Consider the following 27842-nt stretch of genomic DNA (forward strand, 5'->3'; position numbering starts at 1 on the left):
CACAAACAAGTAAACTTAATAATTAAGAAATGGCATTGGATTTGCTGGGTAAACTATTACCTACACCACAGTGATGTAAAGCCTTCTCTGAATTCAAAGCCAATACACCACAGAGAATTACACTGAAGAAATTTAATGAAGCCCTAGTTCACAGGGTAGCTTTAAAAACTCTGTTTCATTTAGGATGCCAGCCACCTCCACCAGCCTGTTGTGTCATCATTAATGTCCTTCACTATTCCACATTAATACATTTAAACTACAATGACTTCCTTAAAGAATTAAATCTCATATTCAACTTCAAGTGTATAATGTTAATTGTGAAAGGGTCACCTATAAGATGATCGCTGTTTTAAGTTCAGATATGGTTATTCTTGTCTTAGCTAAGTTTAATCATTTGTCTTTTACAGCAAAGCTTTAACACAAATATTTCCAGATGTAGCCTGACAAGTTTGCAAAAAACCCATATGTAATCTCTCTGGAAAAAAGCACTCAATGTAAGTGAAGGACATGATTTGCCTTTATATTCTTTGAAAGATCTTCTTAGTCTGCAGAACCACTGGTCTGCTTCTTAGTCTCAGAACTACACCCTGACTGTAAGAAAGGGAAGAAGAATCACCTCTGTGCCTCTACCACTGGTGTGCAGGTGTATTCTGGGGGGTAGTAGGGTGGAGGTGGGATTGGTGGTATGAACTCATCAAAATCCAAGGTCTGATGCAGGACAGTCCCGTGTGGAGTCATGCAGTCAGGATTGGTAGAATGTGGCCTCTGTGGCAGAAACTGAAAATGAACAGGTCAAGTTCCTTCAGATGGCAGAAACATCATCACTAATAATAAAAATGTCCATAAAACTTCAGTATTACCATCCCTGACCAATATCCAATTTCATTAATAACCACACTGAAATCAGAGGCACTTCTGGAACCATAAGAATACTCGGGATCAGTTGAGAAGGGTAAGTCAGATTGCCAAAATACAGCACAAGGTTTGACTAAAGACAGAGAGGCCTTGGGCCTCCAAGTCAGTCATTCTTAGGATGCAGAACACAGACATTTGAAATTAAATAGCTTTTCAAGAAATAATTCTACATTGTATACAATTTTATGATAGTACCACATAATCAGCTGTATTTTCATAACTGATGAACAACAGAAAAAAACACTAAAATAACAACATGGATGGTTTTTTTCCCCATCTGAAGTGCCCTGCGCTTACAGGGGAAAAAAACCCAAATGCCACCCTCCAAAACAAATCCAAATAAAACTAACTAGAAATAGGCTACCACATATTCATTGAATTTTGAATAAAACAATTAAAAATAGCCCACCTATTTTTCCCTTCCAACAAAAGGGCAATTTATAACTATTCTTTATTATTCTTGTAAAAAAATATATACTTAATAGCTGTCTGTGTTTGGTGATACACTGCACACTTAAATGTGGTATAAAGGTTTTAAATCCTGGTATGAAAGTAAGAAAAACACTTATTCCATATAAACATCTCAAAACCAAAAAGAAAACAACTACACTGAACAATAAAAATTAATAATACTGAGAATTACTGTCAACATTTGTGACAGCAACCTCATCAGCTTCTAGCAGAGCAGGGATTTAAGGAAGCCATTCCAATACCTTTGATCTCAGAAACACTGTAAACAAGTGTCCTAGGAAAGGCTTAAGCTAATTCAAGATCAAATATGGACCATGCTGCAGATCACATGGAATGCAGCCACCTTGACCTGGCTCTTTATGGTCCCCACGGATAAAAGGGGATCAAAAGACAATCCAAAACCATAAAAGAATTTTTTTTTCTCTAGGCAAGCTTCTGCTGTCATATCACTTTTCTTGGATCAGTAGCTGACTTGATCTTTATCTCCTGCCTTTTAAAACAAGTCAGCTAAGAAACTTTGCTGAAGGCACATTCCTTTTTCATACTGGAACAAGACAACATGTCTTTGTAGGTTCACTCATTACACTATTATTTGTTTAAACCTGTGATAAAAATTTAGGAAGCAGTGAAACAAAAGGGAAAATGCTTATAACTTAGGAGATCCAGCAAATAGAAGGTAAATTACCTTCAATTTTAATATCACTGTTTTTTTTAAAATTTAACTTTGTGTAGTTCTGCTGAATTTACATTATCAAAGAAATAATACTGGTCTTTGATGTTTAAAAGGTTGAGTTACATCTTAATTCTATTAAACTCCATGTATGTTGTTTCAAAGGTCAAAGCTGTAGTAATACAACACAACAGAGAGTCAGGAGGACCAACTTCAACCATTTGTGAAAATGAACTATTAGCTGCTTACTAATCAGCTCTCCAGAGACATTTTCACATGTAAGTATTAATGGAGAACCTCTTCTGCAGAGTATATTATATCATTATATCATTACATCTTACAGCAAACCAAGGACTCTCAGCCACTGTGTTCTACTGATGGCACAGTATAGAAAAAAAGACATGAGACATCTACTTGATTTACTCTTTGTTACATGAAATGTCTGATGCTCTTTCATCTTTCATATGAGGTGGGATGTCGTTATCCCAGGTACAATTAGACATTTCTCTATTTGTCTTACAGAAAAAAACACATTCTTGCAGTCATTTGGTCTAAACTCACCCAATCTTTAAACAGCCATTTCCCAAACTGTAATATTACATTAACATTAACCATTAAACTCCAAACTTCTGCCCTAAGTTCTGCAATCATCATTCTGCCACTGTCCCAAATACATGGAAGAATCTTTTAGGAAAAAAAGGAAGCAAGACAAACTTCAATTTAATTACTGAAAACCTGCATAAAAATTTATCATAACGAAGACAAATATCTGTATACTCTGGGTCACATTTTGTACCCTACTTGATTCCACCAGACTCAAGACTGCACTCATTTTCCTAGAAGAGTTGGTAATCTGGGGTCATTTTTGCTGTCTGGAAACCAAACAATTTTCTTTCCTGACTCTATCCCAGACTGTTTCCATATACTGCCATGGAACCCAAGCTTTGGTTGGCACCAGAGAACATGGAGCTCCATCCCTTCAGTTCTGGAGTTCCCTGGAGCTGGTTTCATTCAGCCACGTATTGGGAGTGATGCTCTTAACACAGGTCAGAACACGGCAATTAAACACACGGCACTTTGACAGCAAGGGAACCATCAGCACACATTTTGGGGAATGTGACAGAAGGGAGAGGTTTTACACAGGGTAGAAGGGGCTGTGGTTCAAGAAGGAAAAGCCCTAATGTTTAGGTGCAGTTCAGTTGAACAGCAGGACCATTTGCATCCCTTTCAAGAATCGCCACTGGGAATACAAACCATGGCAGCGAACTGTGACCAACACTGACAGTGAGCAGCAGAATGGACATGAAAAGGCACATGTTTCGGAGGGGGGGGGGGTTATAAACAACAGTTTACCTGTGTGATATCATCCTGCTGGAAGGCACAGAAATTAAAGTGAAAAAGGCTGTAAGAGGGAAACTAGCAGGAAATGAAACAATAGCAAATATAAGGGATTACCACAAAGAACAGACACCCTTGAGAAAACAACTGGAAAGCTACTAAGTGGGAGTTAAATCATATCTTATTCTATACTACCCTACCTACTAATCTCTACGAGCCTGCAAAAGCTTATTCTTTCTGCAATAAAATGTATTTCAAAAATCTGTAAGGGTTAGTCTTAAAAAGTGAAGGCTGTCAGGGGCTCAGCACAGAGTTAATGCAAATTCCACAGGTCAGAAAAAGACACAGGAAGAAAAAGACACAGGAAGAAAAAGACACAGGAAGAAAATGCAAAGGGCTGAGAAAGCTAGACTAGGTGAAGAAACACTGACAAATACTTTCACAAGGAAACACACATCACTGGTATTATAAGACATCTGTAACTAAATAATCAGTCTCAAGATGCTGATGGCAAGTAGGACAGATAATAATAAGAACTGCCAGATAGAAAATGGGGTTGGCCTGTACAGTCACCAGTACAAACAAGATCAAGTTGCACTCAATGTCATTTCAAAAACTGCAGCTCACACTATGACACAACTCACACACTATGAAACAATTCTCATGAGCAGGTCTCCTAGATAGGCTTTTGGGATTAAATGAATAGCCACTGCAGAAGCAACAGACAGAAAATAGTTGCAGACAAGGATAAACAGCAAACACCACCACTGGTAAACACTAAATACCCAACAGTGTTAAAAGCTTTGCAAAACTTTGTAGTTACCAATTAATATCACAAACATATTTACTAGGCATAAATAGAAAGCCCCCAGCTCTGGAAATGTGAGAGACTCCACCATTTCTGTTGACCTCCTGGAGCTGTTGGACGCTGAGAGCTTTCAGAAATCTCACAGGCAATGAAATACAGATCTAGAATTCATGCTCTTCTTTTAGGAAATCACTAATCTTGTGTCTGAAGCTTGGCATTCAAACTATTACACTCACGCAGGTGTCCTCTCATCCTTGGTCAAAAGAGGGCCTTACTGTAGTCTGTGAAACACGTCTGATACCCAAGAGGTCGTTACACAGATTGGAGCACATGCTAAGTGATGTTTAATGTAGTGCACACATTGCACACGGAATTCTCTGTGTTTTAATTGGGCACCTCTAACTTGGAAGGAGTGGAACAGCCTTATTTAAACAGTTATGATAATGAGGACCACTTATTTTGTTATTTGGTTTGCAGTTATGAGGGAAGGATAAAACATCTGGTTGCAGCAGAGCAAACAAGAATGCTGTAAAACACTGTGGTTCTGTACCCAATTCTTATTCAAAACAGAAGTTAGTTCTCAGCAGCAAGTTGTTAGCAAGCAGAGAATCAGAAACACAAATGTTAGAAGTACCCCACTTCCAGAAGAGGCAAAAGTTTTTTGAAAAGGTAGGTTTGCTCCCAGGTCCGTGTACTATAGCACTGAGAACTGCACACAGAGAATGCCGCGGGCTGGACACCAGTGACCCCTCTGCCCCTTCCAGCCTGCAGCAAGGCACTGCAGCTGCCCCTTCCCAGCGAGGAAGGCAGTGCTGGGCACAATTACACAGCTCTGTGCCCAGCGTTTAACTCTTCAAGGTGAAATGAACACCATTAGATAGATAGAGACGAATAAGATTGGAAAACTCATTCTCTTTTTGCCAGACCGAATATCGAGCTCTTCACTGACAGGTCATCTAAAAGTCGGTCACTGAAGTGACCAGAATGATTGGAGTTTATTATTTATGTTCTGAATATTTTGAGTACATTGAAGTAAGAGCTGATGAAGGAGCCCAGCTAAGGAGCTGAACAAACAGCAGGTAAGACCTGTAAATACAATTCTCTAATGAAACAGTTACTCATGTGGTACCATGTGTACATCCTTCTGCTCAAGGTCTGTGATATTAGGAACTCTTCATCAGTATTCCCAGACATGGGACACCCCCCCGAACATCAACAGACATTCTCTAGTCCACGTATCCTGCAGCTGATCAGCACTACTGGCCCATGGAAATGACACCGCTGGGATTCACTGCTCAGCAATTATGACTTATCTAAACCAGCAAGTGCCACACGTCAGTACACGACTAGCGCTCTGAGGGAAACTTCTTATCTGGAGTCTTTCCCATATCTGCATGTAATTACCTCTGCCTTCTATATCACATTTAATAAATGTACTGTATAACTTCGAAATGCATCCTTTGGAGACTCTAAATTCATTATTTTCATTTCAGTCTCTATATATCATTTATAAAAATCTGCTAATTCTTGAGAATAGGAAATAAAAATTTCTAATTCCATATAATTAAATATTGGCATGTTATCTTGAGTAGATGCTCTTTGCAATACACTCGGGTCTATAATTCTGTCTTCAATTAACTGTCCTCCTCCTGGACAGGTTGCTGTTTTCCTTTTCTGAAACACTGGAATCAGTATCTCCTAAAGGGAAATGTAGCTTCTAACTGTCTGCAAGAATAGAAGGACCATTGTTGACTCTTCTAATTTGTCCCTGATCTTAAAGGGAAATTGCAACACTGTAGGTATTTTGATAAGGCAAATAGATTCAAATTTTTGTGCTCCATTGTTTCCAGTTGCTGTTCCTACAACCATCACAAACCATTAGCTCTCTAGTCTCAGGGGGATTGGTCTGTGACAACACAATCGTTCTCAAAGTAGTGACCATATTTTAAATAGTCTTAAATATTAAATACACTTATTCTACCAAAAAATGTTTAATAAAAAATGGCACATTTGTTAAAGATGTCAAAAGCTTTCCTGAACCAAAGGTTTACATTTTACCATTTTATTTGTGGTGGATGTGAAGGGAATATTTACCCAACCATATTTACATTTAGGATCTTTCTATGGATGTACATAATTCGCAATGCACATTTCTAAAGGCACTGTCCTCTGGGCTTTACAGTACTTGTAAGTGAACTTTGTGCCAAAACCCCCTAATATTTAGGTTTTGATGTAACTAGATTAAATAATAATATGTAATAATGTACAATCAATTCTCACTTAATGTGAAGCTTCACCCTGAAGGGTTTATTACTATTTCACCAGCATGTGAGGGTTAAACAATACCAGCAAGACGTTATCCTCATGTAGAGGTGCTTTATGTGAGGTGTTTGAGTAGAAATATTAACTAGAGCCTATTAAGTTAATCACATGCTGAATTATCATTATGACTGATGAAAACAGTAATTAAATGTTACAGCTTGCATGTGTCATCATTACCTTATTTCTTTTACAAAATAACAGATGGTTTTAGGTATCAAATAACATGAACAGCTACTAACAGTGATGATGATAAAATCAGAACACACTCAATTACATCAGTGCCAGTACTTCTAGGATAAGTACTGTATGAACATATGTGGAGTGGAAGGAGGAGTGGAATAGGTGTACTACTTCATGATTTAGCTTGGCCACAGTGGGCATCATTTCTTGTATTTATTTGTTCAGTTCAGGCAGCTACCTTTTGAAGAAAGCAGGGTGCATTTTTGCAGTAGCCATTCATCAGACAAAATGCAAACTGAAACTGCCTTAGGCAACAAATGAAATATCATGGAAGTGACAGTCTGGTTATTAAGAGAGGTTTCTTCACATTACAGAACCTTGATATAATCTCATTTGATTCACATTTATTTCCTGGAGGGGTGTGTACATAGAATAAACAATTCTGGGAAGTTCTGTAATGCAGTGCAGCCTTAAACTGTCTCGTGAAACATGTAACAAATGCTATTTCAATATTTAACTATGGTATTGCTTACTCTTGCACCTTTAGTACAATTGGTATGGGTTTTTTGGCCTGAGCAACACAGTGAGAAAGGTTAAAATGAAGTGAAAAATTTGGGATACTTTCTGAAACAGTCAAGGTAAATAAGGAACAATCTAGAATAAAATATAAAATAAAATGTAAAGCAAAAAAAATAGTTTGCAATATTTTGCAGTATTTTTTCCTTAACACTTGAAACCAAAGGTTTGTTAGGTATAATTGTTTTTAAACCAAAACCCCCTTTTTGAATTCATTGGAAAATTTAATCGGTGCTTACTAATGGAGAGCTTGTGTTTACATTTTTAGGACATTTTTACTACAGATCAGTATGTCAGAAGATAGTAGTTTCCAATAAAACACTGTCAGCTTGCCTGTATGAATCAGACCCTCACTGTATGCAAAACTCAGCAACAAAGCATGTACTCACAGAATCACTGGTGTAGATTTCCTTGAGACTGTATTATACACCTAATTTATGCTGCTAAGCAATAAATTGAAATTGTTTGACATTTGCAAAAATTCACCATCCTAACTGATTAAATTCTGAGCCAAGAACACTAACACAGCACGTGACCCACAGAACTGACGCTCTAACAATAACCCAGCGATGGCCAAGGAGGATGTTCCCCATTGGTTCTTCTTGCTTTTGCTACAGGAGAGCCTTCATAGCTCTTGAATACTGTAGAACAAGAGTAAAAGTATCAGCAGAATAATTAAAACTTTTTCATCTAAGGGGGTGGTATCTTTTGCTGCTGCTTGTCTTAAATTTCCAGCATGGTACAACCGAGCTAAGAGAAGATGCACATATCAGGGAAAAGCGACAGGGAAAAGCACAAATTGAGCATTAACAAGCAAGAAAAAGGAAGTCAATCAGATTTCTGGGTGCAGTAGAGCAAAAGGGAAATGCAGGTCATGGGACAACAGGCTGAAAATAGTGAAAGAAAAAGAAATCTTCAGGTCAAATCTCAGCTGGTCTAAGTCAGCGTAGCCCCAGGGAAGTTACGCTCACTTAGGCCTGGTAGGAATCTGGCTCAGCAACCTGAAAAAAGAAAGGGAAAAACTGAGAAACAAGAGAAGACTGGGATTGAGCAGAAAGATATATACATATTTTCCTTCTTCTGTGGAGAGGGAAGAAAATTCTTGTCAATGGAGCTGAAAGGGTGGGAGCATGGACAACTAAGCAGGAAGAAAAAAAGCTGGAAGGACAAAGCATGGGAAGCAAAAGGAAATGAACATAATGCCAGGTGGTAAAGAAAGAGTTTAAAAGACATCAAGAATGAGGTGGCAGAGAGAAAAATAATGTGCTTTTAAGGAATTCGACTTCCTACTGAGATTACTGCTTCTTGCATATGTCCCTCAGAAGCATTTAACATTGTTTTTGGTTCATTGTTATCTATACATTTTTATTCCTCTTACACTGCTAAATACCATTAAAGTAAATGTAGGTTAAGATTCCTGGGATATATATGGCTACAATTCTGGATCACTGCTACCATTTTACACCGGACGTATTTTTGAAGGTGTGATGATCTCTTCATCTCCTCATCATCACTGCAAGGTGAAAAAGTTCTTCAGTCAATGGGCATTCTTGCAGCAAATATCATGGAGGGGGAGATTGTATGAAAAGAAAAAATACCCAGAATATGAAAAAAATCCTTTAACATTTAAAGTACAGTGTGTCATCAGCTGAAACGATTTTGTCAATCGTTTGATATTCAGACCAAAGTTATTAAATAAGCACCATTTACAAGTCTCTACCAACATGCACAATATGCACACACGGAGTGCTATAAGAAAAAATGCATTTATGCAGTATTTGTAGTCGTTATATAGACACATGTGCTTAACTTGCTATATCCATTACTATATGAAGCAAACACCAGATCACAGACCAAAGATATTCTTTAACTGAGTTTGTAACCCAGGGACTGGAACACTTGTCCAGAAAGGACAGTCTTATCTCTGTGACTCATGCACTTAAATCAATATCCGTGGCACCTACTGTATTTATATTTGTTTATTTATTTATTTATTTTTAAAGCAATCACATGCCTTCATGGTAGGTCATACAACCTTTCTGTGTTGTTTAAGTGGTTTGAAGACAATTTGCTGGGCCAGTCTTCCATCTATGCAAACTTTTAAAATACTTGATGCACAAATGACTGCTATCAGGTTTGTGTGCTTGCCCTCACTTACTAAACAGGATGATTTCCTAGATTAGCCAGCAATAGCGAGAGGTTAGAAGCAGTATAGCTGGACTGCAAAATACAAAGGTTTTTAAATTTTTTTTCTTTTTTTGTGTCTCAACATCACATTGAAACCTTGCAAATTCCAGTACTCATTTGGGATAGGAAAGCTGTCTTTGTCCAACCAAAACAAGAGAGTATCCTGGGATGCAGTTGACTATGCAGAAGACTAATGATCCTTTTCCCTCTTGTTTTGAACACAAGTGCTACTCTGAAGCTGAATATGTTTTCCTTATGAAAATATTGTTATTGGCACAGGGCCGTGAAAAGTTCCAGGTTTGAACTTATACATCTCGTTCTCTAGAATTCTCACATCAAGCTAGTAGTGAAAACTAATATCTCAGAGCTAAGTAATGGTACTGGATAGTGAGGAAACTGGAGATAATATACAAGTAATGAGAGAAAATTTAATGTGCATATATAAGTGAACCTTGTTAATAACCTCATTAACAAAAATAACATCCTCCCAATTGCAAAATCCTGATTAAAACCCTCTAACATAATACATAAACATTTAAAACACAGCAGTTATTCATACTGTATACATCTATATGCTATATTATACAGATATATGCAGATAAAAAAATACACCCACGTGCACACACGTTCTAACAGCACAAAAAGACACACAAATAGGCTTAAGTTTACAAGCAAAGAGTAGGTGCAAATGAATAGAGACAGATAAGGACACCATGTTATGTTGGACAATATCCTGTGCTGTCACTGAAACATACTCACCATTTGCAGAAGATCAGAAGAAACCATCTGCATGCAACACATTGCTGTTGCCAAAGCACAGACAATGGTGGAGATGATATTGAGAGCGCACACACTGAACAACAGGTCCTGCAAGAGACAGGCAGTAGAATATCATCTCTCCACTCCGGGACACGAAGGACACAAAGTTTTTAGGAATGTGATAATAATCACTGTCAACTGCTATCAATTAATGTGGTCTCAAATAACTGTGTAGAACTCATTTAGCTTGTAATATTTTTTTAAAGCAATCTGCAAAGAGAACAGTTACAGAAAAAATTATCTTCCCTCCCCTTCTTTGTTATTAGATATTTCCTCAGAAATATTGATATTCAATTACCAGTTCCCAAAAAGAAAAGACAAATTACTGCTTTCACAGTGGACTCCAAGCTACAGCCATCACAAGAAAGATACTATGAAGGAGACATCTGATTAAAAACAACACCACACAGAAACATCATTGCTTTCAGTAGTTGAAATCTACAACTTGGAGTTGTGGGTTAAAAAAAAATCAACTTTAGTATGAAATAGAGACTGTTATCCTGTGTCAGATACTTCAGGTATCTGAAACATTTTTAGATTTACAGAAAAGCGGTGATTACACGTGGGCATTCACCTTCTGCTAATGAATCGACGGCATATGGCCCATGTTTTTTAAAAAAATCCAAGACATTTAAAATAGAACATACAGCATTTGTTTACTAAGTAGAATAAAATAAAAGAAACATCTGAATTAAAATGGAAACATTTTTTTAGCAATGGCATAATTAAAAACAAACCATTCATCTCTCTTCCAATCACTGGATTTGTATTTACTTTCCCAACAGCCAGTGAAAAGAAACACTGATTTAGCATGCTGACTACATTTCAAAGCTGCTACAATCCCTGTACAGCAATTGCATAGCTGTTGTACTTGTGGCAATTATGTGGCTCAGTTAGTATTCTGAACAGCCAGTAAAAGCATTTGAGAAAAAGCAGCAGAGAGAACAGATGAAAAACAAAATCAAAATTGTTACAATACCATAAGTAAAAACACTCATCGTGTAAAGAACATTCCGTAGGATCTAAGTTTAAAAGAGTATTTCAGTCACTGCCAGTGCATAAAATACCTTCCATGCTATAAAAATCAATGCACTGCTCGCTTTTTCCCAACAATACTGAAAAAAATGATAGCTGCAGATTTACTCCTGCCACTGTAATTGCATGCTCCTCGAGTGACCTTCATTTGAGATGAAAATGCCAGCCATGGGAACCAGGCAGGCAATAAATGGGCTAACAAGTTTCGGTTATTTAATAGCTTACACTGAGCTAGATCTGCTCTTGCTGATCTGGTCAGTCTTGTCTTGTTGGCCAGCCCCTCAGCCAGGGAATAATGAATCATCAGCATCAACAGCAAACACCGGAAGGGCCAATCTCTAACTCACATACAGAAGGTGATACAGAGGACTCATTCAAATACAAAGTCATACAGATCCACTTAGAGCATTCAAATGGAGGTAAAAGGCAAGGTGATCCCTAGAGATTCAGTTAGTTAACCATGGCACAAAAAGAAACCCTACACGTTCATATGTTCATATGCAGACCTACAGAAAGAACATCAAGGCAGAGACAAGATCTAGGGTAGAAACAGGACTATTTCCTGGCAGTAAGAAACTTCATTCATTGCTTAATACAGTCATTTAGATCCAAAAGATTTAGCTAATCTAAGTGCATAACTTAATACCATTTATGCCAAATAATAAAATCTACATCAAAGCTCCAAATTAGGATCTGAAGTGTCTCCAAGACCCTCATAAAACTTTACATGCTTTGGGACAGACTCAACTGTGCCTCTAACACTCATGACAGATGTTTCTTTGATCTGTTCCTTAAGATCCCAGAGCTTCATCCCACTATTCCAATGATTATCTTTACCATCCGTGTCCTCCTTATGTCCATCTCACAGCTGAAAATCATTGCTCCTTTTCTTCTCTAGCTTTTGAGAGCAGGCTATTACACAGCAGACTTTTATACCTCTAAACTCTATTATAGTTCTTTAAGTCTTTTCCACTTTTACTTCATTACCTATTAACCTCATTTCCTCCAATCCTCAAGTGAAATGACCTTCCTAGGGCTCTGATTGTTTTCATTAATTTCATTTGGTTCACCTCATCTTAGTCCACATTCTTCCTCAAATGCAGAATCCTAAACTGGGCACAACTGAAGGCCTTGCAAATGCTGACTGTAGCATAAGGATTATTTCGAGCGCCTTAAAAGCTACACTCACCCTTACACATCCTGCAGTGGTGAATGAGGTTTTCTGCAACAGCACATCAGTGATTCATCTTTTGTCCAACATAACCCCAGATCCTTTCCTATGGAAATACTACCCTCTTCATCCTGCTACTAGGTAAGAATAGAAGCAACATCATAAAGATACAGCTGTTTTTATCAGAGAAAAGCTAAAAGCAAGGTTCATTTTCAATTACACTTATCTTTCATTTATAAAAAATAAGGAATAAACCTAACCCATTTCATTCTATGTGGATAGAAAAAGGACAAAATGTCCCCCCATAATTACTTCCTCACATACTGCAAAGCACAGAGTAAAACCAAATAATGTTTTCATTTTCAGTTATTTTTCTTTACCAGTAATCCCAGAAAACCTCTCAAGACAGTGTCAAACAGACTGCTTTAATTTTTATTCCCTGCTAACTGTCATGAAACAAGACACAAAGTAAGACTCTGCAAGCACCCTGAGGTGCAATAGTGTCCCAGGCTGGACACTCACAATGATCACAACTCCTTTGTGGTTTGGGACTTTTCCCTCGGGTCACTGCTCCCTGTTTGCTGTTCAGCATCATTGTTCGATGCAGGGCAGGGATCACTGTCCACAGGAACAGCCTCTCTCCACACACTCCCTTTTCACACGAAGCATACAAGTTATTGTTCCCAATGCAACCTTTTGGAAAATGAAGATACAACTAGGATGTTTCAAATGCATTGATGCAGAATTTTATGTATCTCAAAGATTCATAGGGAGCGGACATCTATCAGTCAAAAATGTAACAACTGAGCAATGACTGTGGCACCCTCACCATCAGTAGGTATTTCTTAAAGCAATAGTACTTCTTTATTTGTTTTGGCTTCTTTTCCTAACATCTGTTTCAACTCAAACAAGAATCAACCCACAACCAATCCCTTCTCCTCTGTTCCCCACTCCCCCCCACACCCTGCAAACATTATTCAGCCTCAGGCATTTTACCATTTTCAAGGAATTTACTTCCTGTGCCCTGTAGAAAAAATAATTAGGTAATTCATGACACCCATTTATTCAACTACAGACAAAAAATGAGCAGGAACAGGCTTTTAAGACCTAAAGCCCTCCATGGCCAAACACTACCAGAGGGGCAGTGGAGGTGCTTCCACAGATTGCAGCTGAAACACAACGGACACCATGTCCTTTAGCAGTAACCACAACAGGGACAATCTTAATTCTCCACAGCACCTGGCCACAGACAGCTACATTTATAGGTGTCTAAAGGAGCAGAAAATCTATACTAAACACAAAATCAAGGAGATTTAGTGACATATTTTTGACTGACATCTCCAACAACACTAATCAGAAAATACAACACATGAATCTGTAATGGTATGAAATATGATTCTTTGCTCCTGAGAACTGGCTGAACCAATCTTGTCTTACATGGAACTTTCTGGGTACTTTTGTATTTTTAAAACAAAAATCTGATTCTTCAGCATGTTTATATGATAATTGATGCTCTGATAGGTATAAGGTACTAGGTAGAATTATTCTTCTACAGGTTACGTATACAATCTTCTTGATACACCTCAACTCTAACTGCAGAGGACACAAATCCCCTCCAGAGTGGAAGCAGCTGTCAGAATTGCCTGGAAGCATGCCTAGATCCATCCAGACACATACCCACTGGAGGCAGACAGCACTGGGAGCTGTTTCTCTGTGGCCAGTTATTTTCCCAAGTAGGTCTCTCAGTAAACCTCAAAAGCTGAATTAAAATTTAATACTGATATGTGAAAAATCAAGATTTCATGGTTGTAGTATTCCATTCCTATTACAGTTAAACAGTTACTAAATTAACTGTATCATCATGTTTTCCCTCCATAGTAACAGACACCTTTGACTTATGCTGTTGTTCCAGAGGATACTTGTGATTCTCAAATCTTCTTCACACTATCATTCATTCATACGTCCACCCATAACTTCAGGAGAGAACATCTAGTTTTTCTTTTCCTGATTTAAGCTGTTTTCAGTATTATTTTTTGGACACTATTTCTTTGCTACTGCACCTTAAAGTTCTTCCTTATTAGCAGAATTAAAATAATATATAAATATATTAAAAAAATCTATGTTCTCTAAATGTGCAGCCGAAAAGCCTACAGAATACAAAACCTGAGTATATTTGAAAATCTCAATGTTTAATTGAAATACTTTTTTTACTATTTCATATTAAAAAAATGTAATTTTAGGATATAATTAGGTAAGAACATCATATGAAAAAAAACATATTGTAATATAGTTAAAAAGCAATTTCTCCTTAACACAGATTTTCTTTGTTTTCCATCAAACTGCTCGCTGATAAGGCAGTCAGATGGTATTAAACTGGAATAAGTTAAAAAATTGCTGATTGATTTGTCACTTTGATAACTCAACTGCAGAAACAATCATTTAACAAAGCAATTTAAAACAGCTGTTAGCACCTGACAGAAGCAAAGAAAATCTCTGGAATGAGATAGAATCTAAAATGAAAAATGACAATGGCATGAGTCCTCCATTTGTGATGGGAGCAGTGGCAGAGCTGGGTCCTTTATAACCAAATAACACCCACTGCAAGTGTGTCCACCCCTCTGAAATTCTGCCTTTCAAGACCTAATTTGAACCTCCTGTCACAAAAAATATAAAGCAAAAGTGGAATACAATCAATTGGTTCTAATGGTGGGCCATACCCACAGAGTTCCTTCATCTTAGAAAACAAACTTAGAACTGAATCCTCTCTAAAATCAGGTGCCTTTCAGAAGCATCAAGTAAGTCAAACTAAAACAGGAATCTCTGGACATATTCACAACTCAAATGAAGATATTGGTAAATATTTAATCACTCCCTTGCTTCTTCATATCATAGCAATGAACTGTACTGTCAGTTAAGTTACAGGCATGAACATCAAACCAGGGAATCTGACATTCAATACTGACCCTACCACACAGATGAACCACTATTACCACAAAATATTCACTCTGTCAAGTATTATTCAGAAAATTAATCAGCTGTGCTGCTTACAGAGAATTCAGAAACTGTTTTTAAACGTATTTTGCTCTAGAAGGAGATAAAGTACATATAACTGCCTTTTGTCCCCACTTACTCCTCTGTCTCCACATTTACTTACAACATTTAAATTATTTATTATGTTTTCTGAAATGTGTTCCTTAGGTTCATATTACCAAAAAAAAAAAGTTACATAGCACAAATCCATTACTTATGAGCTCCAGTCTGTGGAGCTGAACTGGCAACTCCCTTTACAACACACTCATATTTTGCTGGCTCAATAGATTATTTTCCTGTGGAAATAAAAGGTTTGTAATCTTTAAGGTTCTTAAGTTCTTAGCACTTTTGAGACCTCAGTCAATATACAATAAAAGGAGCAAAATAAGCTCACTGATGTGTAAAAAGAACACTGTGTAATCAGTAGCCCTGAACACATGGATCTAAACATCCACACCGATCAGTGGCTAAAACCAGCTTCACTTCTGCAATTCTGTGAGATGATTTCTTTTCTCCTTGATTGACTTCAATTATGGTGCTTCGTTTCTCATACTACTGTATCCTGAGAAGACATAATGAGCAGTAAAGCTTTTTCATCCATGAAATTAGTGTCAGTGTACCTTTTTTATTCATGAATTCAAGGACAACAATCCTTTAACTCAAATTATAACTTCTGTTGTTCTCATTGGATATGTCTGAAAAACACCGGAAAAAATAGCTGCTCTACTACAGAGAAGACTCAAGAATCAATTCTGAACCATACAGGTCTCAAACACACATTGAACTGTAAATGGAGACATGGACAACACTTCAAAAGATAGATTTCAGGTATGAAAGTATAATATAATTCCTTATTTCACCTGCATCTAAAATATTTACTATATTTTTAAGGGAGCAGTGCATAGCTGCTACTTAAGAAAAGTAAACTCAAAAAGGTTTGCTCTGCCTGCATGAGAGTTTGCATGTCTTTGAACTCAGGTGTCTGCAATAAATTTAGTATTGGAGACACGAGAGTTGGAGACTCCTGAAAGACTAAGGTTCCACAAAATAACAAGGATGTAATAAACAGATTCCAGTCATTCACAGAGGCAGCTTTTCAGCCACAGAATAGGTTTACAACCATGTCCACTTGTTGCCCAAGCAAGGAACAAAACAACTTTGGAGGAAGCAAAAGTAGTGCAACTCTTCAGACTGCAAAGCCCACTGTGAAGCTCTATTTCTGATGGTATCTAGTGTGGGAAATACACTTGAGTGTAGGGAGTATTTTCAGTTACCTGTAAAGTAACAGGAAACAAATCCAGCATTTAAAAATCTGACAGGAAATTACTCATTCTACACTGAGCTTTATCCAAGTTTAAGTAGATTATGAAGTCTTTCAGGCAAGTCATTCAGCAAAATTAAAATATTGCATTTGGTCATCCAGCAAATCTGAGGAAAGTCTGTTCCCATAACTCTAAGGAACATGTTAGGAGTCATCCTTCTCTGCTGTGCAAGTGAAAGCATGTTTTGAAGGGAAAAAAAATTATATATATGAGTAGGATTGGTTATCAACAAACTCAGTAACAATAAACTTGGATTCAAAGGAGAAGAAAGGGAAGATTCACACAGAAGACTTCAAGAACTGTGAGGTACATAAATCTCTAATAATGATGACTAGCTTACAACTAACAAATAGAATCAGTAACCTGGAAAAGGCTTTTACTATTTATATTGTACTTGAATTTCAGCAGCTCCAAGCCAAATATTTATGCTGAACAGAGAGGATTGAATCAGCTTTTCTCTTTGCTTCTGTAGTCACAAAACCATTCTAAAGATGCACTTTAAGTAAAGGAGAAAGCAATTATTTAAATAGTAAATGTCTGCAGGTATTCTGGACTGAGTAAGCTGAGTAAGTAATTGAAAAGACTCAGTTGGATCATTACTAAACCAAAGCAGTATAACATTCTCCTGTTACATGCAAGTATTAGGCAGCAATAGTACATTACAAAATAATTGAAACTTCCAAATACCTAACTTCACCCTCTCAAAATATTGCATGTATGTCTTTAACAAGTTCAGAATACTCTGAGTTTAGAAAGAAGAAATAATTGTCACAGATTGTGGTGGGGGGAAAAACAGTTTTCTCCCTAAAGTTATAAAATGGTAAACCCCCAGGGGGTTGAACCTTGGGGTTGAACCAATGAGCGCTTCTGCAAAATATAAACATATCACCAGACCAGAAAAAAAGGGTAGTTGTAGTTGTTGTTGGAGAGGTGGCCATGTTCTGAGGCCACGAGGAAAAGGGGCCCCCAGCCCCACTGGGGGCTCAGCCCCCCCCCCCAGCCCCTGGCTGGAGGGCTACAGGGACTTGGAACAGTGTTAGACTGGACTAAGTATCTGTAGCCGAGAAGCTGGAAGTTTTTCTCCTCCACTGGAGCAGCGGCAGAGGCAGCAGTGTACAGAGGACAGCGGCAGAGAGCCAAGAGATAAAGAGAGAAGCAGCAGAGACAGCATGCAGCCAAGGAAGACACAGGCTTGTCTGAGAGAAAGAGCCAGCAGCAGAGAGAGAACTAAACTCTACAGAGAGAGTTTGGGTAAGAACTGAAACAAACTCCCCAAACCCCTCTGAGACCTCCTAGAGAGGAGGAGGATGATGGACTCTTACTTGAGAAGAGTCTTAGAGTGAAGTGCTACAGCACTGAAAAGAAAGGAGTGGAGAAGCTCAGGCTTTCCGGAGCTGGACCGGGATGGCCAAAGGAATGCAGAGGGTGGCTTCGCCCCCCTGCTGCCTTGAGACAGAGCACAGAAGCTCTGTAAGGGAATTTGAATCCCCTGAAGATAAGGACCGTCATGAAGGCTACTGCACTTCGTTGATATGACGTGGTGAAGCGACCTTTGTCCTGGTAAACGCAGCCCACGGAAGAGAAGACCCTCGCTTGGAGTCAAAGGGCCGAGAGGGGCTTGGATACCCCCCTCGTGTGTACTGGCAGAGATCCAGCTACAGCTGCTGCATGAAAGAATAGAGCCTGCTGCCCTAGAAACATTGCTGCTCTGAAAGTAGAAAGGATCTCTTCCTTCTTCCCTCCTGGACTTTTATTTGGAGAGAAAAGAGATTTGATCCATTGTAAGTACTGTTTTATCATGGTAGAGATAGTTGAGATTGTGTGTGTAATGTGTTATAATATTCATTTGTACAGAGTACAGTCATTGTAATATAATCCTTTCCCCCCATTTTGAGTCTCATGTGTTGTCTGGAAAACCCATCTCACACTGGGCTGAGATGTGGGAGGGGGGCTTGGACTCGAGAATTAGATTTTGGGGCTCTCAAACCATGACACAGATGAAAGCTGTTAGAAAAATTCAGTCTTCACACTTCAATTACTTTACAATAAAAACTCAGTTCCTTAAAATTTCATCCATAAACCAAGACATTTACTGTGGAAAAAACAGATTACGTTGATGTTAATGAAAGCCATCCCATCTGAGCTATCACTTCATTTTTGTACATCTGATTCTTAATACACCTTTTTAACTAATTTTGTAAATATGTAGGACTTGCTTTTGCTTTCATTTGGCTTGAAATAAATCAAGTAACTTCCTAACACAGGATAGAACTGTTCTAGAAGTCTGGTTATTGTAAAAAATCCAGATACTGAGACATCGACATTCTTCAGCAGCACAGATCATTGACCCTGAGTATCCAGAGGAAAGCAAGGAATCTTATTTTCAGGGGCAGTTTAGGACCACTTAATTGCAGGAAACTGTGTAGCAAACGCATCTTCTAGTGAAAAACAGTAACCAGAAAGTCTCTCCATCACAAACCAGGGTAGATGGGTCACACTTGGGTGCCTGCAGATCTGGGTAGTTCAGCACATCATGCAACTGTGCTATTGGTACTGGAGGTGTGCAGACCAGACTACAAGTACGATACCTTCTAAATAAAACCTCAACCCCACCAATTCACCATCCTTGAAATGGGTTGAGTCCCCAACCTTTACAGCAGTGAAATGGCAGAGTGTTTTTGTCCGTTTTACTGTAACATACAATTTTGTGCTGAAATTCCACTACTCAAACAATCACAGAAATTAGCACTCATCTCATAGATCAGTCAGCATTTGCAATCAGTACTCATATCTATGTATATATGTATACTCATATGTATATATTTGTGACTATAGATATTGGTTTCAGTAACTTATTCAGGGTTTGAAAGGAAGAAGGAAGAAGGATTGATTTACAAAGGAGCATGAAGAGATGGTTCAGAGCAGAAACAACAAAAAATAAAAAAAATTTAGAGATTTTTCAAAGCAACTATAAAAGCCCCTACTCAATATCATGCAAGGCATGATCCCAGCACAATTTAACATACGCAAGATCAGTAGCCACTGTTGTTTTTCCTTGTCCTGTTTGGCTGCCTGGGAACAAGATCAGACAGGTGATACGTGTACAATTGTTCTGTTCACAATGCAGCTCCACAGCTGCTCCCACTAAAAAACAGAGATGGCTTAATGGAAATGTGAGCTTTTTACCTCAGTCTTAATAAAGAGAAGGAACATGAAACCTACATAATGTTATACAGAAAGGGGTATAATCTTAACTCTGGTTCTCTAGATTTTCTCTCCCTCTGGCTCCCCAAACAATGAACACAATTGAGCTTTTGGTACTAAACATCTGTTCCCCTAAAATCACATTGCAATTGTTAATTGCAATTAAAGAGGGTGAGCCTTATCAATCTCAGCTATTTACCTTATGAGTTGTAACTTTCTTTCGTATGGGCTTAGTAGAACGCTGGACTTAAATTTATAGACAGCTATAGAGAGCTCACTAAGACAAACAGAAAGAAAATCTAGAATTAAAACTGAAAAAGATGCAAGAAACTTTCTGAAAAAGTTATTTCCTAACTACTCTTAGATGAAAACTTCTAAACGTAATTAAAACTGAACTCAGGTGATGTTCATGGGAACTCCTGTATTTAAATCCATTCTCTTCTAGCATAAGCAGATACGGCAATTCCCCTTATAAATGACTGAGTTACACTGTAAAAGACATTACATTTTCTGTTTATATAGAATACAATTGCTGTATTGGTTAGAAACCTTACCCTGATTTTCAGCATATGTCACTTCTACTCACTTCATATGTTGACAATGTCCTCAAAGGTAAATGGTTGTTTTCTCTCTCATTAAAGTTTAAGTTACTGACATATTTACAGGAAGCAACCATATGCTCCCTCAATCTTTATTTTTATGGAATTAGCCAGTCAGCTTTTCCTGAATGACAGGTTCATGTTTCTGCATCTGTCATATTTTGAGGAATGTCCTTCTGAGAAGTTACCTTCTCGTAACACATTTCACTGAGACTGTACGACAGAACACAGCCCTGAATTTAGCATCCTGAGCAGCACTTTATTATTAGGTTTTGACCAGCTGTGTCAAGTTATGCTTCTTTTCCACTTAGTAAATTCTTGCTACCCAGTAGGTTCTTGCTCTGCCTCCTTTATCATGCTCATTAAAACCTGAAGCAGAGTTCTTCCTTAATTTTGGGGCCATAAAAAAAACACTTTAACTTCTACCTGATCCTATTACTCGGTGGTAGCTTTTTTCTTTTTCTTAACAAAGCTAAAGAACATTTAGGTATTTACTGCATACCTCTTACAAGATTTCTACCTATTCTGAAATTTAAACTGTATCTTCAAATATCAATATAACTTAGCTTTTTCAGGCCCCACCCTATAAACTACCTCCCTAAGATCCTTCTCACATTGAATTTCTCTACTTTACTCCATTATTTTCTGTTAATTTTATTAAAATACATACTTTGAAATTGAGAGTCCCAGATGCAGAATAGTTCTGTTCATCACTAAATTAAACCTAGAATGAATCAATATCTGCCTCTTAGGCTGGGGTTCCTTTTTCTGACCAGTTCTTTCACTGAATCCTTACTAATTTTCAAAACAACACCATGTTTGGTGTCAACAAAGCGAAACAATGATGTGGGCAGTTACGCTGAACTTTAATGCACACATACAGTATTCTTAATATTTGCTCTCAATTTTTTATCTGGGTAGGTGTAACACAAAATGCAAGATTTAAACGTCTTATAATATTGCAAAGCAGTCTATAAGCATGTTTCCAGCATTATCCAGAAAGAACACTCACTATCCTCTCCCAAAGTAATGTCCTTTTGTAATCTACTTCTGAGTTAGTAGTACAGCATGAAATAGTTCATCATTCTGCAGTGATTTGTTTTTTTAGTCTACCACAACATGAATAAACACCACCACCTCCGATCCTACCTTCCTCGAACAGCAACATGACAGATCCCTGTTCTTGCTTCCAGCATCAGTCCTAACACATTCTAACTTCTGTTTCTTAAATAATCTTTAACAAGAGAGTTACCCACGCAAATGCAGATATTGTGTGTAAAATGGTTCATGCATAGAAGCAATACATTCTGCTGGATAAAGGTACTTTTTTTGCATGTAAAAGTGGATGAACACAGAGAACACCAACTGCTACTTCTTCCGTCAGACACTTCTGCCTTGCTGAGTTAAAACTGCAATACACTGTTATCCTCTCCTTTGGGTCTCACCTTTAGGGTCAGCCTTACTGCGTTACACTCCTGCAGAGGGTTCAGCTTCAGGGTTTCTCCCAAGTTACTGCAGCCTGATGTTTGGTGCTGCATTTCACAGCAAACACAGACACCGTCACTGTCGAATTTAATCTGTGGAGAAAAAAAAAAAAGGTCAGAAAAAGTATAAATCAAGGGAAACACACGTCCCAAATCATGTATTTACAGTTACAGTGACAGTAATGACTAATAAATGCAAAATAAAAATATCTATGCAGAAATCTTGGAGCAGAATATTTTCTGTTGGTTAATATAAGGTATAAAACAAGGTAAAATACAGAAAGAGGACACAATAGCAAAGAGTGCTACCTTGCATGACTCATTTTGAAAAAAATTTGCTTTCCAATGGCAGTTGAAACCAGAGTAACTCAACTGAATAAACATAAAATCATACCCAATGAGGAAAACCATAAAATAAAGAGGTCAGAAAACATATGAAGGAGTCACCAATCAGTTCTTTATTTCTCAAAGTAAAGACAGAGGCACAGTGGCTGGGTGGTAGGAGATCTGAATCACTCTTTTACATTAAAAAAAAATTTACAGATAGATTTACAGATAGATTTACAGATACAAATCCACAAAAAAATTTCATAATGCAAATACATGTTTACTATTTTAAATTCAAATTCTCCCTAGGATGTTGCCAGTTTCCTGAACAAAGACGGGTAGCAGCATTCCTTGTAGAATTACCTTGCATAGCCAGATACCTACAATCATTTCAATAGAGTATTTACTTACTGCTTAAGCAGAGCAGAAAGTACTTACTGCTTAAGACCTCAATAAATGTTTAAATTGTTCCTATGATCTTAAAAGTTACGTATTTAATTATATGTAGTTTTAATGCCACCCCTATCAGGCTTATCTAACACTCTCTCCTTACATGCTGGCGACCAGGACAGCACATGGAAGAGCAAAAATAAGAGTCAATTAAAAAACACAATAAACTTTTGCAGATGAGGCGCAGATGACCGTTTGCCCTGTACTGGGAGGAAGGTATGCTCACAGCAGGATGCTGTCTCAGGAGACTTCAATGCCTGAGACTCCAGATTGCCCTCTAGCCAGTACAATTTGTAAAAGGCTTTTAAAAAAACCTAGGTATGTAAATGACACCATTTCCCATATTCTCAAAGGCAGCACTGGAAATCATTGTCTACGGCAGCTCACAGAAACTGGTCATACCCTATGCCATAGACACTGCAAAAGAAATAAAGAAAAAATACACTGTGCACCTCTATGATAGTTGTGGGGTTTATTTCTAATTAACATACAATTTAATTCACAAAGCTGCTTTAACAATTTCAGACTGGGGTTTTATCTTCAATTCTTGTAATCTTTTAATACTTTTTTTTTCAGAAGTGAGAGATCTGGAGAAAACCCAAGTACATGGTTTATGATCACATGACCTCAGCTCCTCAAGTCAAACCAGTAAATGTCAGTGGGGAGGTCTTGCTCCCAAACCTCTCCTGAAATGGTTCTACTGTCAGATAAATGCTACTGATGAAGTTTGACACTTAGATTTTGAGTTTACAGCCAGGTCACATTCAGGGGCCAGAAGGCTACACCACACACAGAGCAAATCAATACAGGCTTCAGTTGCAAAAAAGTTTTTATAATGAGGAATATGGGCAAAGCTTTCTATTGCAAGATCATCTATTCTGATTCATGCTGTCCCTGCTCAATGAAAGACAGTCACTGACTCATGGTGGCATGTACTTGATGCTTCTAATATGAAATACAGATCTTAGGTCTACTTTTATCACACGTAATGAACAGGTCTCACAGAAATAAGGCTAAAAAGGCTCAGTCAAGATTCCCCATTTATGAGATATTCTCAATTCATTCGGAAAGCTGTGCCATAACTTTATACTGCCCAGTAACTCTCCTTTTAATTTAATTCTTAAAATTACTTAAAAGGTAATTGTTTAAGTGAAAGTTCCTGCAAAACACAGGGACAATCTTAAGAATCACAGCATATTCAAAACCACTTAAGATTCACAACCAGACTGGAAGCATACTATTTTTGGAGGTTTTAACTTGTCCTATCACGCACTTTTTCCTTCCAGTGTTCCTGAGGTGGCATCTTTGTGAGTTGTGTTTTTGTAAGGGGGAGCAGGACAAGAGGCTGAACGTGTCATTGCGTATGTGACCCTGAGAGCACTTCTGAGCCCCCGTGCTCCACGATGCTCATCCCTGCCCCACTGCTGTCTCACACTTGCACAGGCAGGATCAAGAGTTCATACAGCTATTCTGTGCCCTAAACAGGGTCAAAATTAATATGGGGTTTGGTGTTGTTTTTTTTTTTTTTCTTCTAGGGAGGAGGGGGAAGAAGTAATTTATTTTTCCAGGTCAGACCTCAAATGCCATTCACTATGTGACTTCATAAACAGAGACAGCAGCACTAACAGTAAAGCTGCATTGGAACAAGGGAGGAGTTGGGAATACTTGTTCCAGCTGCTGGGCTGGTGTTTGCCAACCTCAGACACAATTACATCAGCAGTGCCTCCAAAGCTGTCTGTGTTTAAATCTCTATTTGGTTGTCGAGGCTCAAGAATAAAGCATGATTCACTTCATCCCCTTCCCAAATCCCTATCATCCTGCATATATTTGAGTTCCACACTGTGATTCTTACTCATGCTAGTGAGCACAGTCAGTAATCATAGTAGAGTTTGGGTACTTTCATATTTATGACAGTTCCAAAGTACACTCTCATCCAACCCATGGTTAAGATTTCAAACATCAGCCTGAGCTACCTATACGCATAAACTGTCTTTTAAGTTTATTTTGTCTTGCCAAAAAACAGTACTGTTACTTCTAAAGTGATAAAACTCATTACAATCTGACTTCTATGTAGCAGAGGATCAAAAAAACGAAAGGACGCTCTAGATTCATTACAAATACGTACACACACATTCATCAAATTCTGTCGAGGCATTAGAGGTGCCTTACAAAGTAGTAATGACTCTGAGTGTGCACACACTTCACCAAAAGGTTAAGGTAGGGAGCAATTAACAGTGTTATGTCACATTCTACCATTTCCCTATTACAAATGTAAGTCAAGTCTTCTAGTAAAGGTAGTAATAGATTTTACTTTTTCTTAGTTTAGGGCTTTACATAGGGAACATAAAAGGAAGGAAAATTTCAAAATAAAATATAAAAGTTCCAAAGTTGATAACAAGGTAGTGAAGTACAAGAAAGCCTCACTGGTGTGCTTATGGGAAGGAACTTCAGTGAATTAGAGTAACTTATGCAAAGAGAAAAAATTGGAAAATCCAGTGAGGAATAAAGTTGCATGGTAGGGAAATATCAAGATTAAAAACTGACATACAAATAAAAACAAAAAAAAAGCATATTTTTTTCCTGGAATTCTAGAAATTGGTTTTCAATATGCACAGACCTGAGTGCAGGTACAACACAAAATGGAACACAAAGAAATCTCTGCACCTGGGCAGTGCCATTCACCTCTATGCGAACTTGCCCTTGGTCTGCTTTTCCTTGCTTTGTCTATTCCAGCTACAGATAATTGAGGGAAAAAAGAGTCTTCCTTTATATGTTACTATAACCACTGGCCAATTTCAGCTGTACAAACAAAAAAAATTTATAAGCAAACTTTTTATACAGAGCTTAATTCTATCACTACTTTTCTGAGTAATAACCAGCTGTATATTTGATTAAACTATAGCATTTATTTTTAAACAAATAAGTGACTTACAAGACGAAGAAATAAAACATATTCTATCTTGTGCAGTAATAGAATATAAATTAAAATATATTAATTGCTCTAGCACAAATTTTAGAGATCAATTATTTGAAAAAGAAATTCCCACACAGGAATGTTTCTGATACACACAGTAATGAACAGTTTGAGTGTATAACTGCTCTGTACACATCCTACTATCAGGGACTTAAATCAGTATCTTGAGGTTATGGCTGCAGAATATGCAGCTAATCACGGGGAAAAAAATTCCAATGAATTTCTCTTAACAAGCCATTAAAGCTACTGGCATTTTTTTGTTCCTCAGTGTTGTATGTTGCTAAGCTGCAGGATAAAGAGCACAAACACTAACTTCACAAATTACACATTCAAAATGCTAACATATGGTGAACACATTTCTCATATTCACACAAAAATATACATTACGGAATGTACAATAAATCCCCAGTGTTTAAAGCAAAATAAGACCATTGTGTCCTGCTCTTTTTCTTCAAATAACTACTCTAAGTGTGAAATGCTGCTGAATTTAAACTCCACAATACAGTACGTACTATTATAATTTTTAAAGCCACACATCAACATGAATGAGTTTGACAGAAATACCACAACTAAAACAGAATTTACTTTGAATTTGACTGTTTCATTATACTGTGCTTGGAAATTTACTGTTGCAGTTATATGGGATGTTGACTACATCTCAAAGCACATGTCTGCAAAAGCTGAGTTTTCACTCCTAGAGCTGCACCACCATACAGTACATTTGTATCCTAGAAGGCAACCAGAGGATTTAGATTTGATAATGTACATCCAGTCACACAGTGCGGGAATGCACAGACCTACAACACTAAAGTGAGCCAGCTAAGGCATTAAAATTAAATATACACTTAGAACAAGTTGTTAAGAAACTGGGATTTTTAAAGTGATAAAAGGCAATAAAGCAATGAGATATGTTCGACATAACATATCACCAACTTCTGAGTCACACCTTGCACCTGTTCATAAAGCAGTGCTGCTCACTGCAGAGCATCCCTCTCAGCAGGTGGGCTATGAGAACAGAACTCTAGAATTTCATATATACGAGCATTTCAACATGGCAATATTTACATGCAAGTCCCCAAAGTGACTGAAATGTGATTTTGAGAAAGGAAAACCTAAAAATAAGGAAAACCTAAAAATAAGGTCTGGGCAGAAGAAACTGTATTTTTTTTTATACAGTTATGATAAACAGTCACAATGAAATTAAATTGCCCTTACATAGTATAACACACTGTGGCAAAGCCAGTTAGTATCTCAGCATGCTCTGAAAATTGAAACTACAGTTTGAACCCTTGTTTAATCTTCTTTAGCCAGATCAACGTTTCACTAGTCCAGAGGAAAATCTGCACATTCCATCTGCAGTAGGAAGGGAAAGGCCAGGGAAATACAAATGAAATGTAACTGTTTCCTTTTAATTTATGAGCCAAGTACACCGGCTTTGAGCTATTGAGCAAGGAAGAACTAAATACATGTTTCCAAAATCCCAGCGTTCCTTCCTGTTTCTCTTTAGGGCTTTGATACAATCCTACATGAGAGATGTGGCAAGAGGCACTGCTTAAGCACATGGAAAACCAACCAGCAGAGCGTGATGTCTAGACACGAGACTAAGCTATTCATCACAGTGACACCCCAGGTCAAAAACCGCATTTGAAAATTATACGTAGGTCCCTAAATACAGTTACATAATTGCATTACATAGTCAGGAAAGCATTCATTTTGAGAGGCTATTTATTCCTTCTTCCACACAGATACAAGGCTTTTTTGTAAGTCTTCATGGGAAGTTCTGATACAAATGTAGCCCCTCAAAGTACTTCTAAATAGTCCTAATATCAAAGCAAGGATCTCAATACAAATTTGTAAAACTCACTTCAAAGGTTTTCCACAAAAAAATACCTATGACAACTCTTTTTTAATGAAAAAAAAAAAAAAGACACCAAAAAACCCCCAACAACCCCCTCAAAAT

General features: G+C 37.7%; 1 protein-coding gene across 4 annotated transcripts in view; it reads right to left on the bottom strand.

The window, feature by feature from the left end:
• Window positions 1–27842, bottom strand: part of FAM189A1 (family with sequence similarity 189 member A1) — a 106967-nt gene that overhangs the window by 17870 nt on the left and 61255 nt on the right. For 2 of the 4 annotated variants that reach the window (XM_032699796.1, XM_032699799.1), the window contains 4 exons: window positions 22093–22224; window positions 10227–10334; window positions 3410–3472; window positions 617–777 (listed from right to left, as the gene is read on the bottom strand). In XM_032699796.1, coding sequence (XP_032555687.1) covers window positions 617–777; window positions 3410–3472; window positions 10227–10334; window positions 22093–22224 — 464 coding nt within the window. The remainder of the gene's footprint in view (window positions 1–616; window positions 778–3409; window positions 3473–10226; window positions 10335–22092; window positions 22225–27842) is intronic. The other 2 variants (XM_032699797.1, XM_032699798.1) reach the window with 2 other exon arrangements.

This window comes from Chiroxiphia lanceolata, chromosome 12 (assembly GCF_009829145.1).
Source record: "Chiroxiphia lanceolata isolate bChiLan1 chromosome 12, bChiLan1.pri, whole genome shotgun sequence".
In the NCBI taxonomy this organism is placed as follows: Eukaryota; Metazoa; Chordata; class Aves; order Passeriformes; family Pipridae; genus Chiroxiphia; species Chiroxiphia lanceolata.